The sequence below is a fragment of the Bactrocera dorsalis genome, chromosome 5 (assembly GCF_023373825.1).
Source record: "Bactrocera dorsalis isolate Fly_Bdor chromosome 5, ASM2337382v1, whole genome shotgun sequence".
In the NCBI taxonomy this organism is placed as follows: Eukaryota; Metazoa; Arthropoda; class Insecta; order Diptera; family Tephritidae; genus Bactrocera; species Bactrocera dorsalis.
The window spans coordinates 6,370,290-6,384,624 of NC_064307.1; the positions used below are offsets into that span (position 1 = coordinate 6,370,290).

General features: G+C 34.8%; 1 protein-coding gene and 1 long non-coding RNA gene across 7 annotated transcripts in view; both read right to left on the reverse strand.

Moving 5' to 3' along the window:
- Positions 1–6,547: 6,547 nt before the first annotated feature.
- The window catches only part of LOC125779023 (myrosinase 1), a 32,387-nt gene continuing 24,599 nt past the window's right edge, over positions 6,548–14,335 (reverse strand). For 3 of the 6 annotated variants that reach the window (XM_049459372.1, XM_049459370.1, XM_049459371.1), the window contains exons 2-6: positions 12,351–12,549; positions 7,901–8,785; positions 7,383–7,530; positions 7,169–7,259; positions 6,548–7,042 (exon numbers count right to left, since the gene is read on the reverse strand). In XM_049459372.1, coding sequence (XP_049315329.1) covers positions 6,685–7,042; positions 7,169–7,259; positions 7,383–7,530; positions 7,901–8,785; positions 12,351–12,549 — 1,681 coding nt within the window. In that variant the 3' untranslated portion in view covers positions 6,548–6,684. The remainder of the gene's footprint in view (positions 7,043–7,168; positions 7,260–7,382; positions 7,531–7,900; positions 8,786–12,350; positions 12,550–14,335) is intronic. The other 3 variants (XM_049459375.1, XM_049459376.1, XM_049459374.1) reach the window with 2 other exon arrangements.
- On the reverse strand, positions 10,333–11,400 carry LOC125779025 (uncharacterized). Its single transcript, XR_007423082.1, has 2 exons — positions 11,092–11,400; positions 10,333–10,829 (listed from the first exon to the last, which is right to left on the reverse strand). It is a non-coding gene; the product is annotated as an uncharacterized LOC125779025 (long non-coding RNA).

The window sequence follows — 14,335 nt, forward strand, 5'->3', positions numbered from 1 at the left end:
TGTGTGCTTGTACCCGTTCTTGACATTGATCACTGATTACTCGGACATGCAGCAAAATTAGTTCAAAAAGTCTCAGTTCTCATGATGGCGTCATGAATTTAAACATTTGGTGTTCACTAGGATGAAACTGGTATAGATAATCCAACAAGAGTTATACCACTATGACTAAAAGAGAGTAAGACTTCATAGTTAAAAAAGAATAATTTGGAAAAAAACTGTCAACATAACCTTGATTTTTGACCTGCTTTGACGTGATTTTTTCGGCTTCGGTTCACCGTTGACGCGAGCAAGTTATTTAATTGATACAAATTATTCAAAGATGGTCGAGAACCCGTTGACGACAAACCACGTTCTGAAAAGCCATCAACTCAATAAAATAAAGGAATCGACGATTAACAGTCAAAGATCGTAAGAATCAGTTAAAATCATTTTGAAAGATCATTTGAGCCTAAGGAAAGTGAAAGCACGATTGGTTCCAAAATCACTAAATTTCTTCGAAAAACAGCGCCGCGACAAAGTCTGTTAAGCAATGCTTTCCGACTTCCAGGATGTCATGAAACGCTTTTTTTTTTTAAGTATGAAATCTCACTATCTTTTGGTCATAGTAGTATAACTCTTGATCATATTTTTCCATTAAAATTGAATTTCAATAAAAAAAGGAAATAGAGTTTTCAAAGTATTTAAATTTAATTAGGGCCCTAGTAATTTTCTACAACCTTTCCTATCGTCCAGAATAATAAACATACTATTATTGTTGTTATATGGTAATTGTAACCACGAAATATTCAGAGTGATTATTTTTTAATACCGATTCAACTCACCCAACAATCTAACTAACTATGGGTGACTACGAGTATAAAGACCGCAACAAGATTTATTTATTGAATCTGTTTTTATGTTGAAAAGTCGTTTCTCGGATTTGTATTCCCTTTGCTTTACTAGTTAATATTTACAATATCCGCACATGCCCACCCATAAAAGCTTATGTATGTAACATATACACGTACATATGTATATTCGTAACTTAAATCATGCAATAATACTTAAAGTCATTAACCATTTATGGAATTGTGTTGCACAATTTATTGAATAAATTAACTGTTGAGCTCTCTTATTTTTGTTACAAAGCAATGTTTACTTTTAGTGGAGTAACAACATGTATAGGCATACATATAATTGAGATACTTTGTCGTCACAGCAATATTATCTACGAGAATTTCAATATTTTGTAGACTATTTAAAGACTGATATTTAAAGCTACTTCCACTGGCGCGGTGTGGTAACTCATCGTTTTTGCCTCAGCATCCTATAGAAGGACGGAAATAATGAGTGACATATAGAGTTTGGTTTTTGTTCGTCGAGAGAGGACTTTACTTCGCAAATGCCTACTTAGTCCGAAGTAGCACCTGTTGGCAAAAGTTATTCTGCGTTGTATTTCGAGGCTGTCGTTGTAATTGGTGTTAATTTTGGTTCCAAGATAGACGAAACTATCTACAACTTCGAAGTTATGACTATCAACTGTGACGTGAGAGCCAAACCGCGAGTGCGACTATTTCTTCTTGCTCTTGTTTACTATCAGACCCATTTGCTTCGCCTCCTTATCCAGTCTGGAGAAAGCAGAACTAACGGCGCGAGTGTTGAGGCAAACGATATCAATATCATCGGTATAGGCCAGGACCTGTACACTCTTATAAAAGATTGTGCCTCTCGATTCAGCTCTGTAGCACGAATTATTGTTTCCAGCAGTAAATTGAAGATGTCACACAATAGGGAATCGCTATGTCTGAAACCTCTTTTGGTATCGAATTGTGGTACCCTAGTGATAGCTTGTGACTATTTGTCTGATATTATAGCTCAGCGGCTCATTAATCAAGTCGCTGTAGTAGCGAATGCCTTTACTGTTGACATCATTCTTGTAGCCCCTGTCATGATGAGGGGCCAGGAGAACGAAAATCGGTACACATATACGTTTAGGTCAAGCACCACTTAAACATCGCGACGCCAATGTGCGGAGGAAAAAGAAATTTATAGAATTTTGGATTGTGGATTCTGTAACAAGAGTGCTGTGTGCTGGTTTAAAAATGTTTCATTAATTTGCGACATTTTATGGTGTCTTCATTGTTTACACTAAAGTCTTTTTATTCTTTTTAAAATAAATTTCTAAGGCGTAGTTGTTTATAGGCAGAAATAACTAACCTTTCGACTGCGGTCGCTAAAATTTGTCATGATTTATCGTTGGCAGTCCGCAATTATAAAGATTATTAGAAATGCGCTACAAAAAACAATAATTATTAAAGCTTTACATTTTACTTACAATTCCGTCACCTACGGCTACTTAAGTCATGTCAATTCGTAACGCCTATCCACATATTAAGCCAATTAATTCAATTAAGCCACATTAATCGAACTTGTTAACATATCCATATAAAAATTATTCTTTGCAATTAAGTTGTACTCACAAATTGCCACCTGTTTGAACACTTTAAATATATTTTTATGCCTTCCGTTTAATTAATGCACATTAGTTGCCTCTTTCGAGTTAATTTATGGATTTGGTGAATGTAAATCTCTACTTACTGATTTTACTAGGGTGAACCAACCGGATACCCAAAAATGTGTAACAGCTGTTGCGTTTTATAATGGCAAATAATTTAATAATATTGATGGATTTGTTGCGGAACTTGGCCATTTAACTTCTTCTGGTATATGCACGTTTCTTTAGGTGAGATTCTAAGTTTCCTTTTTTACTTTAACTGACTGCTAAGTTTCTTAAATATTACCAGTATGCACGAGCACAGTTATAAACACCAAGGCTCAGTTTTGGAAAAGCTTGATGTGAATATGTAAGCAATCTTTCAAAAACTGGAATATACATACATGCATACATTGGATGTAATTACACTTCAGACAGGCTCGTTAATTGGCCAATAATTTCATCGTAATTTCTAAGCAATCAATTGGAGTTATGAAAGTGCTACTTATATGAGATTTGCATACCCGTTTCCAGTTCAAATTGTCACTTGTAAAAATCTAGATATATCATATGAATAAATACGATATTATTCCTAGAACTTAAAGAAGAAATAATGTTTATGAAAACAGAGCAAAGTTCCTCGCCGTTCTATACACAAAATATGAGTACTTCGAACAAAACTACTAACATTTTGTATGCCTTCAAATTATATATACATAAGTATACCAAATTGTATTTGTATTTTTTACTTGATGATAACTGTCTGTTGCTATATCCCCATTTGTCCACTTAACAATATTGATATTGATTCTCCTTCGCCAGATTAATTCCAAGCACCCTCAATTTGATATGCTGACGAACAAATGTCCAAAATGAATTTGTCCGGAAATTTTCTTTCTGCCAATACTGGTGGACGATGAATTTATGGAAAAGATTGACAAGGACCGTCATATAAGCAGCGATGACATCGCTAAGGAGCTTAATATTCATCATCAAACGGTTTTGAACTATTTAAAAAAGGCTAGCTACAAAAAAGAGCTTGATATTTGGGTACCACATGAATTGTCTGTGAAAAATTTAATGGACCGAATTAACATCTGCGATTCTTTGCTGAAACTAAATGAAATCAAACCATTTTTGAAACGAATGATTACAGGAGACAAATATAGGATCAAATACGACAATAATGTGCGAAAAAGATCAAGGTCCGTGGTGAAGCTCAACAAATAATCGCAAAGCCGGGATTAACGCCTCGAAAGATTATGCTGAGCGTTTGGTGGGATTGAAAAGGAATCATCCACTATGAGCTACTCCAGCCTGGTAGAACGATTTATTCTACATTTTACTGTCAACAAATGATGAGATTGAAACAAGCAATCGAAAAAATAGCCAGAACTGATCAACAGGAAGGGCTTCGTCTTCCATCAGAACAACGCTAGACCACACACATCTTTGATGTTGTTCTCTTTTACTTTAATTTTGTTCGTCAGCTGTTGAGTAAAGAGCTTCCAACAGCCACAAGTCAAACTCTTGAATTGCAAATAAAAGTTCAGTCTCCACGATGAAACATCCCCATATGGGTTGAGGCTGATCGACTTCGCCGGGGCCCGAAATATGGTTACCTGTAGAACTAGATGCCAGTATAAGAAAATTCATCAAGCCACCTGCCTGTCTCCGTATCGAAAAATCATCAACCAGATCGATCATGTTGGGATAGACGTAAGGCACGTCTCTAGTGTTTTAGATGTGCGTACGCTCCGAGGTTCTAATATCAACTCAGACCACTATCTTGTTGCAGCGAAGATTCGCACCCGCCTCTGTGCAGCAAAAAAACACACGTCAAAAAACACAGAAAGGTTTGACATCGGGAAGCTGCAATCACAACAGAACGATTTTCTACACAACTTGCACTCCTGTTCTCTGAGAGAACTCGGTATACGGGAACTGTGGGGCGGCATTTCAAGCTCCTTATGTACAGCTGCAACCGAAACCATTGGTTTTCGGAAAATGCAAGAGAAAATTCTACGAAAAAATACGGCGGCTAACAGAAGGTTTCAAGACCGAAGCATACTATTGTAGAACCCCCAAAGGTGATATAATGACCGATGCCCAAAGTATACTAAAATTATGTAGGGAACACTTCCCCAGCCTGCTGGATAGCAGTGAAAGCGGCGTCTGAAGAACAATAAAGCGGCGGGGGCCGATGGATTTCCGGACGAGCTATTCAAACACGGCGGCGAAGAACTGATAAGGAGCATGCATCAGCTTCTTTGTAAAATATGGTCGGACCAAAGCATACCCAACGATTGGAATTTAAGTGGGCTCTGCTTTCTTTTTCTTTCATTAAACAAACAGTCGTCGCACTCGCGGCTTGGCCATGGATAAGATGATACGAAACTTTAGCATTGGCTCTCATTTCATTTTCAAAGTGATTTATTTAGAATTGTTGTATAATTTAGTGAAAATGGCAAAAGTGAGGAAGTGTGTGTTTGGATGCGAGGGCGGACGGCATATTTTCAACTTTCCTTGTAAGGAAAAGGATAAAGGCAGGTTAGTCAAAAAGATAAAAACTACGAATATTTGTAAATATTATTTTTTAAATTTAAACTTTGTGCACGATATTTTATAGAGTTAATATACTAGTTTTTAAAAATATGTAATTACAGTATTTTGGTAGGAAAATTATAATTAGAGTAGTATATACATATATTACGTGTAGTATTTAAAAATAAATAATAGTTTAATTAGTAGAAAAGTGTAGTTATAATAGTATTTGCTTCAATTAAAAGAAATATAAATAATATTTTGTTGTAAGGTGTAGGGTTTCTTTATTTGCATTTTTATTAGACATTTAAATTGCAATAAATGGCAGGTTGGGTGTAGGACAAACCCAAATAGAGCATCTGTTTGCCTGAATTCGGCACTTTTCCTTAAATATGAAGTGGAAAAAAAGCTAAGGCTTAATGCTGTTCCGGACACGCATTTACCAAATGCACCGGAACCTAGTTTTAATTATAAAAATGTTTTTAGTCCCAATTCAATCATTGAAATGGGAACGGAAGATTTTTCTTTTCAAAATAATAAAACCGAATCAGCACTGCTCGATAACGGTAATAATTTAATACTATTAGCATCTGTGGCAAAAGAAGCGCAGGGGAAGTACGATTTTCAGGGATAGCTAATTTCAGGGAAATAGGAAGTCAAATGAATTTAAGTTTAGTATCAGGAGCTCTTACGGAACAAAAATTGGTGGAGGAAAATTTGTGTTTGAAAAGTAAACTAGAAGAAAAAGAAAGGGAAATTAATTACTTAAAATATCAGGTGGAAGATTTAGCAAAGAAATATAAAAGAATAAAGAAGGAATTAAAGGAGAAAGAGGAAGGTTTTGATTTAATAGGCCACTTAAATAGTAATTTTCCTCCACAGATAAGCGCCATAGTGCGCAATAGTATAAAAAATTTCAACCGAAATCCCAAAGGTCGTAGATACGACAACTATTTTAAAACACTGACTTTAGGTGTATACTTCTTATCACCTTTAGCCTATAGACCTTAAGCCAATCCTTAGGTTTCCGGATGAGTGAACGAAGTTGCTTGACAAAAATACTATATCTCATTAACTAATAGTTAGAATCCAACTTATAGTAGTAGTATTACATACATACATGTATCAGCTGCAGTGAAGTGTGGACGGGTACTGTAGTAAATAATATAAATGACGTATGTATATGCAAGGGCAAATGTATCGTTAATGGTGGCTTTGGATATGATACACAACCACAATTTCATGTCGGATTAATTGCTACGCCACAATTAAAACCAAAGGATTGTTCTTATAGTTATTTGAACAGTGCATGTATTGAAAAATTGAATGTTCAATTGCAAATTAAATGTAATATCGTTTCTGCTTTTGGAAAAGGAACGAGTGTAAGTTGTTCTACTAATTACAACAGGGCATATACCGATCGCCAAACATTATTTGAAGTAACAGATGATGATAACGGTCGAATAACTGCAACTATAGACGACGATAATAATGAAAACGAATATGAAGTAATAAGAAGAACAAAAACAATGCATTTAACATACATACATATTTTAGTTTCTAATATTAATTTAATTTTAATAAATGATAACTTGATAATGGATAAACATGATTATTAGATAAAAACAATTATAGGTGTTCTCATAATAACTGCATCGTTGGAATATTTAACTTTTGCAGTAAGAGTATCTCCTCCGAATAACATTTTCATCATCAGTCAGTATCCCTTTTGTCCACGCATCCCATCCTGTAACGGTTAAAATTGACAAAAGTAATGTTATGCTATACCAACTTTGACCAGTTAATGTGTTGTATATAGTACTCGCACTCGAAGTAGAATCGCCAACGGCCTCAACTTCGAGTAGCTGTGCCATCGCGTTAATTTGATATTCATCCAATGTTGGCCGATAGCTCCAATCGATTGTGTTCGTCTTGCAAATCTGCGCATAGACCTTGGCGGCGATTTTCGGCGTACGCGTGCGATTCGGATGATTGAAGTCAACGTGGTAGAGACCGAAATTTTCTCTAAAATATGTAAGAAAAACTTGGTAAAAAACGTATCGGCATTTTTTAACTAGATTTTTTATTTAAGGTTCAATATAATTTTCGAAAGCATTCGTAAAATCATGAAAGTTAGTATAAAATACTTACGTGTAGCCAACTTTCCACTCGTAGCTATCCATCATGCTCCAATAAGAGTATCCCTGTACATTTGCACCATCTTCAATGGCATCCAAAATGGCTGTAATCATTAATAAAGATCCATTATATAATAAAATAAATATAAATAACTGTAGATCATTTCTTTCAAATCCTATCAATAAATATATCTCTATATGCCTATACATAAATATTTAAGACTTACCGGATAGATAGGCGTTGAGATAATCAACGCGTTTGTAATCTTCAAGGCCGCCTTTGTCGCTTACGCCATTTTCAGTCACAATTATAGGCGGATTATCATATTCTCGCATGATCCACATAATTAAATTATACATGCCTTTGGGAACGACCTAAAATTTGTCAATTAAAAATATTTTTATTACTAAAAACTTTTATATATTTTTTGAAAACTGAGAATAGTGGTTCAGACTCATTAAGTGACTCTTTATACTTGAACTCCTCAACTTTCAAGCTGGTTTTTTTCTAATATATTTCTTTAAGAGTTTCCACTCAAAATGGTTAGCGGAACTTATCAATAAAGACTAATTTTAGATATACTAAAATAGATAAATAATATCTACATAAAATAGGTATATCTATATATTTCTTAATTCATGGAAATCCCATATAATTATAAATTAATAGAAATCAAAAAATGTACATTTTTTCTGAAATATTATAGTATATAAATTATTTTTCAAATTTGTTGGTTTCACTTACCTTTAACCATGACGAACCCGAATCCGTCCAGCTGGGATCTTGATCCTCGACGACGCCCATATCCTGATAGAATGATGGCACGGGAAAATTAGCAGTATTGTTTTGATCGTTGAACGTCACTCGGGTAGTTGTGTACGCATTAATGCCAAAGAAATCCGAAGTTCCGCGTATATGATTTATTTCTTCCTGTGTGAATTCCGGCAAGCGTGAACGAGTGAAGCCTTGTTCTTTGCTCAAATTGCCTATGCGATCGATCATGATTTGTGGATAGTTGCCACTTTTCGAGAATATCGGATGTGCAAACCAGCCCAAATAGAATTGCAAAGCACGCTCAGATGCTTCGCGATCTTCGTCCGAATCTGTTTTCGGTTGCATATACGATGTGTGCATAGAAATACCGATTTTGCCCTGCTTTAGTTCCTGATATTGGTCACGATACATATGCACCACTTCGGCATGTGCCTTTAGTAAATTGTGTACGCACAAATAGCATGGAATTCCAGGATAATTATAGGAAGGCGCCAAGTAATCAAGACCATAACCAAACTCACATATTTGAAACGGTTCATTGATCGTTGTCCAGATCTTTACACGATCGCCATACATCTCGAACAGTAGACGCGCATAATCTTTAAATACTGGTATAATTTCGGGATTGGTCCAGCCACCCAATTCTTGTAAACGTTGTGGTAGATCCCAGTGATAGATTGTGACCATTGGTGTGATATTATAGTGCAGAAGCTCGTTAATCAGATCACTGTAGTGGCGAATACCTTCACTGTTGACATTATTCGTATAGCCGCCCGGCAAGATGCGGGGCCACGAGATCGAAAATCGGTACACGTGTACGTTTAAGTCACGCACCATTTGTACATCGCGACGCCACTGTGCGGAGGGAAATAGAAACGTTTAATTAAATAGCGTACTCGAGGTAAAAAAAAGCCCTTTTCACTTTAGATTCCAATAAAATTTATAAAAAATATTCAGATAAAGAGTTTGAATTCTAGAGGCACAGGAAAACATTAAGTTTGCTCTTAAATGAAAAGATAACTGAGAAGCCCTTATTTCTACACTACACTGGTTAGTGTTTTATCAATAGTTCATTAATTTGCAACATTTCCAGGTTTCGTCATTGTTTGCACTAAAGTTGTGTCTTTTATTCTTTCCTAAATTCATTTCCAAGGCATAGTTGTTTATAAACAAAATGTCTGAAGTGGTTCCTTCAGTTATAGATTCTTTTAGAAATCATGAATCTTTCGACTGCGGTTGATAAAATCTCAGGATTTGTTTCTATCAGTCCACAATTGATAATAATATTAGCAACCCGTTGCAAAGGAACTTTTTATTTGCATTTCCGACACCTACGACTACTTAAGTCATGTCAATTCGTAACGCCTATCCACATGTTAAGTCAATTATTTCAATTAATCCGCATTAATCGATCTTGTCAACATGTGCATATAAAATTATTCTTTGCAGTTAAATTGTGCTTACAAATTGCCACCTGTTTGAACACTTTAAATATATTTTTATGACTTTCGTTTAATTAATGTACATTAATTACCGCTTTCGAGTTAATTTATGCATTTGGTGAATGTAAATCTCTACTTTTATCTTATATTGGGGTGAACTAACTTGTTCTTTAGCAAATTCCAACAGTTTCAAATTTTCGTAAGTCTGCGTCTAATAATGCCAAAAAATGTTAACGAAATTAAACGTCAATAACGAAATTAATTGAATTAATTTGACTAGAAATAATACGTTACATAAAATTTTCCTTGAATTTCGGTATTGTAAAATCTATATAAACTCTGGTGCTGATTTATATTCCAATATTTGCGTTTTCGTTTACTTTTTTCAGTTTAAATTATTATTATTCTGTACTAATTTAGATTTAGTTAGATTCAGAAATCGAGCACCCTATTTTACACACAAACGCTCAGTTTTATAGCACTTTGATTTGAATATGTAAATAGTCTTACAAAAATTGGAAAATATACATATATAAAAACAAGCATTGGATGTCATCACACCCCAGACTGCTTCATTAATTGGTCAATAATTTTCATCGTAATTTCTAAGCAATCACTTCTAGGCATGAAAGTACTACTTTACCAAGAATGATAGAAACAAAGATTGCACAATAACGAGTTCAAATTTTGTTCGTTCTGCGTATCTACGTCACGTTTGACGTACAATCAGCTGATTTTCAGTCATTTGGTTTTCTTTGCAATAAGAAGCAATTTTGTATTGCAGGCATACAAAAACATGAATATCATCAAAAGTTAACATCAATATAAGTGAATATTTTATAGTGAACATTTACCTACATATTCATTTAATTGAATTTTCATTGTATTATTTAATTTTGTCTCTTTGCTGTGTTTGTTTCAACCATATATGTACATTTATGTAAATAAAAAGATTGAATATTTTGTAACCAAGTACCAATTTATTGTCTTATTTAAATTTCTTTTTTTGCTATACATACTTATGTTCAATTAAGTTTTTATTTAAGGAACGAATCCTAAAATACATTCTAGGTCTGTAAAACAATTATTTTACTTTCGAGCTACAATTTACAAAATTACTTAAATCTAAGTGCTACTGGACGTAATTTGTACAAACGTACATACATACATATATGCAAATCAGTACCATTCACGTCGTCAAATACTGCTTGCAAGGCTCTCATATGCTCCATCAACATATCTGTTGGTTTTGAGAGTCCTCCTTCAGAAAGGTGATCCATCCAAGTATAGGACAAACAATTTTCTGAATTGGCACAAATTTTGGGGTTGTCTTTATCGAGTTTGTGGCAGAACTGCCAAATTCTCAAGTCCGTCGTTGTTGAGAATCTCCAAGTCATCATTTTTTTCAATTGGGTCAGTGGAATTTAGATCAAGTGACACACGTTGAAAAATATTACCTGCAAAAATATAATAAACATACATACATGCGTATAAATAAATGAAATAAATTGTTAGTTATTATTATTATTATTATAATTGGGATAAGAAACAGTGGTTAGTATGCAAACTTAGTTTGTATGTAAGTACATATTTGCATTTGTTAACATCAATACATTTTTATATAAGAATGTTTTCTGCAACTTTAGGCTTATCTATGTATGTATGTGTAATGAACTTTAATATACTTTGCAACAAACTTTTTAGAATTTGGGCACTTACCTGGCTGTTGGTGAAAATGCAGCTAAGTTTTTGACCCAAATTATATCTGTGGAATTCCGCGGTTTTAATGGAAATCCTAAGGCGTTTAATTTCAGCTAACTGCTCGTTTTTGCACTTTTTCAAAGTTCTAACAACACTATTCAGCCTTTGTCTAAAAATAATAAGCAATACACATACTTATATAAGAAAAACATACTTCATCAATATCAATTAGGACTAACATTTCTGTTTCCAAATGCAGTATTTTCTCGTCTTTCTCATCGATGATCTCCTCTCCTGCAGTTTCAAGTGCCTCTTCAACCTCGTCTTCTTGAATTACTTCAACAGGGGGGGTATTCTTCAACATTGTTGTTAACATAAGTATCTTTTTTGGAACGAGACTCCATCCTTCTCTGCCGTTCATTAGCCTCTGCAGGAGCAGTTGTTAATGTGGGAAAAGCGCTACGTAGCAACTTAGTTGGATTCCGCAAACTTAAACCTGCAAGAGTGTTTGTTTATAAAAATAAAATTATTGTAATCAAAATGCTATAATTACCCATTTCAAACTGCAAGTTTCTTTCGAAGGCTTCTGGTGCGTAGTGCACTTCACAAATGCATGCATTTTTAACATTAATTTTTTCCATTGTTTTAGTACTGTTTTATCTTTAGGGAAATGGAAAAATCTCCATTTCGTAGCACAATTTTTACCAGTAATATTATTGCATCCGAACACTGCGCAACGCATTTTAAAAAATATAAAATTTCACAATTAATACAACACTTGAAAACACAAATCGAATTCACTTTCAAAAGCGCGGGCGAATAATAAGTCAACCGTGACGTCAGCAAAAGCAGCTGACTGAAAGCTAACATGCGCATTGCGTAATCTCTTTCTCTATCATTCTTTCTACTTTACAACAAAAGAAACTTAGCAAACATTTGCCTACCATTCAAATTCTAACTCAAATTATAACTTGTTAATCAGGGAAAAAGTACGATATAATATTCCTAGAATTTCGGGAAGAATAATGTTTATAAAAATGGAGCAAATCTCCCCATCGTTTTATATAAAATTGGTTGCACTTGGCTTTGGGACCCGCCACGTAAAAAAACACCCCCAATGAAAAGAAACAACAAGCCTCGGATGAGTGTTTTTTGCTGTTGTTAACTCGGCTATAATCGCGTAAGCGGTGTCAGAATCAGAGAAAGGAAAAGCAATAACAATTTATATATTCAGGTTATATGGTATAAGTATGTCCAATTGTATTCGTATTTTTTACCTGATGATAACTATCAGATGCAACATCCCCATTTGACTGATCAGTAATTTTTTCCGGGTAAGTGTGTGTAAGATGATCCCAAATTGATTCTCCTTTGCCAGATGCATTCCAGCCACCCTCAATTTGATATGCTGACGTACCGATACCCCAAATGAAGTCGTGAGGAAATTGTCGTCCTTTTGGTTCTACTGGTGGACTTCTGGAAATGAAAAAGTTAGTATTAAAGTACATTCAAAATAATATATGTAGAAAGAAATAAGAAAGGGTTAAGATCAATTATCAAATAGTAAAACTGGTGACATATTTTCTGGAGATGGAAAACATTTATATTAATAAATGTTGTATATAATGAGGGCAAGACGAAATACATATCTCCTATCATCAAACAAATAGTCGTCGCACTCGGCACAGTCATAACTTTGAAGTCGTAGATAGTTTCGTCAATCTTGGAACCAACATTAACACCAACAACAACGTCAGGCTCGAAATCCAACGAAGAATAACTCTTACCAATAGGTGATACATCGGACTAAGTTGGCAATTGAGAAGTAAAGTCCTCTCTCGACGAACAAAAACAAAACTCTATAAGTCACGCATTATTCCTGTCCTACAATACGGTGTAGAGGCATGAACGATGATAACATCTGGTGAGTCGACGTTACGAGTTTTCGAGAGAAAGATTCTGTGAAAGACTTATGGTCCTTTGAGCGTTGGCCACGGCGAATATCGCATTCGATGGAACGATGAGCTGTACGAGTTATGCGACGACATTGACATAGTTCAGCGAATTAAAAGACAGCGGCTACGTTGGCTTGGTCATGTTGTCCGAATGGACGAAAACACTTTAGTTTTAAAAGTATTCGACACAGTACCCGCCCGGGGAAGCAGAGGAAGAGGAAGACGGGTGCTTCATTTATATATTGTACAGTGAAATAATCAGATAAAATTTCGAATTATGTTATTTAATGAGATAACGTATCTTAAATTTTGAGATATAACAACCTTTTTAATTAATTTTTATGTAACAGTTATTAATTTGCGAATGAAGAAAGGGCAAAACATTTATATATACAAGGTGCGTTATAAAGTAAACAGCCCCCTGGTGGCGCATCTATGTATATGTCGACGGTGCGTTAATATCTGCTATCTTTATCGATGATCCAGTGAGAATTTAATGACATGTCATCGATTGGAACTGAAGTTATTGCGTTTTCAGTGTCAGTATGTTTGTGTTATCGGTGTGAAAATGAGCTTCGAACAAAGAGCCAACATTAAATTTTATTTTAAAATTGGTAAAACTTTTACCGAAACGTTTTCAAAGTGATCTTGAGGACATAAATGACGATCAACATGTAGGCCAATCCAAATCCGTGGGAAATTCCATCGAAACTGGGCGTGAATTCATCAAAAATCAGCGGAAATCATTATTGTAATTCATGGAAATGGAATTGAACATCTCTAAAACATCGATTTATCGCATTTTGACCGAACATTTGGGCTTACGAAAGGTGTGTGCACGGTTTGTTCCCCACAAATTGACTGACAATCAAAAATTGCTCAGAATCCAACATTCGAAGGACGATTATTTGTCCAAAAATCACAATTTAACCATTAACCACTCCCCGTATTCACCTGATATGGCTCCGTGCGATTTCTTCCTTTTCGGAAAAATGCATTTGCCCATGAAAGGCATACTGGCGGCCATACGAGCTAAAACACTCGTTCGACATGCTTTTGGACCGTGCAAAAAGCTGTCCTGAAGCAGAAGGAGGCTATTTTTAATAAAATAAATTGCTTTGCCGAACAAACCATTTATTCTGTTTTTTTTTAAGTCCTGTTTACTTTGGAACTCACCTTGTACAAGAGCTATGATTCAAACAGTACAATGCAACAAGAATAAAAATAATAATAATACGTAACTATGAGAAAACTATTTGACGCCAACAGAAAAACTGCTTTTATTTGGATTACAATGCACAATAAAA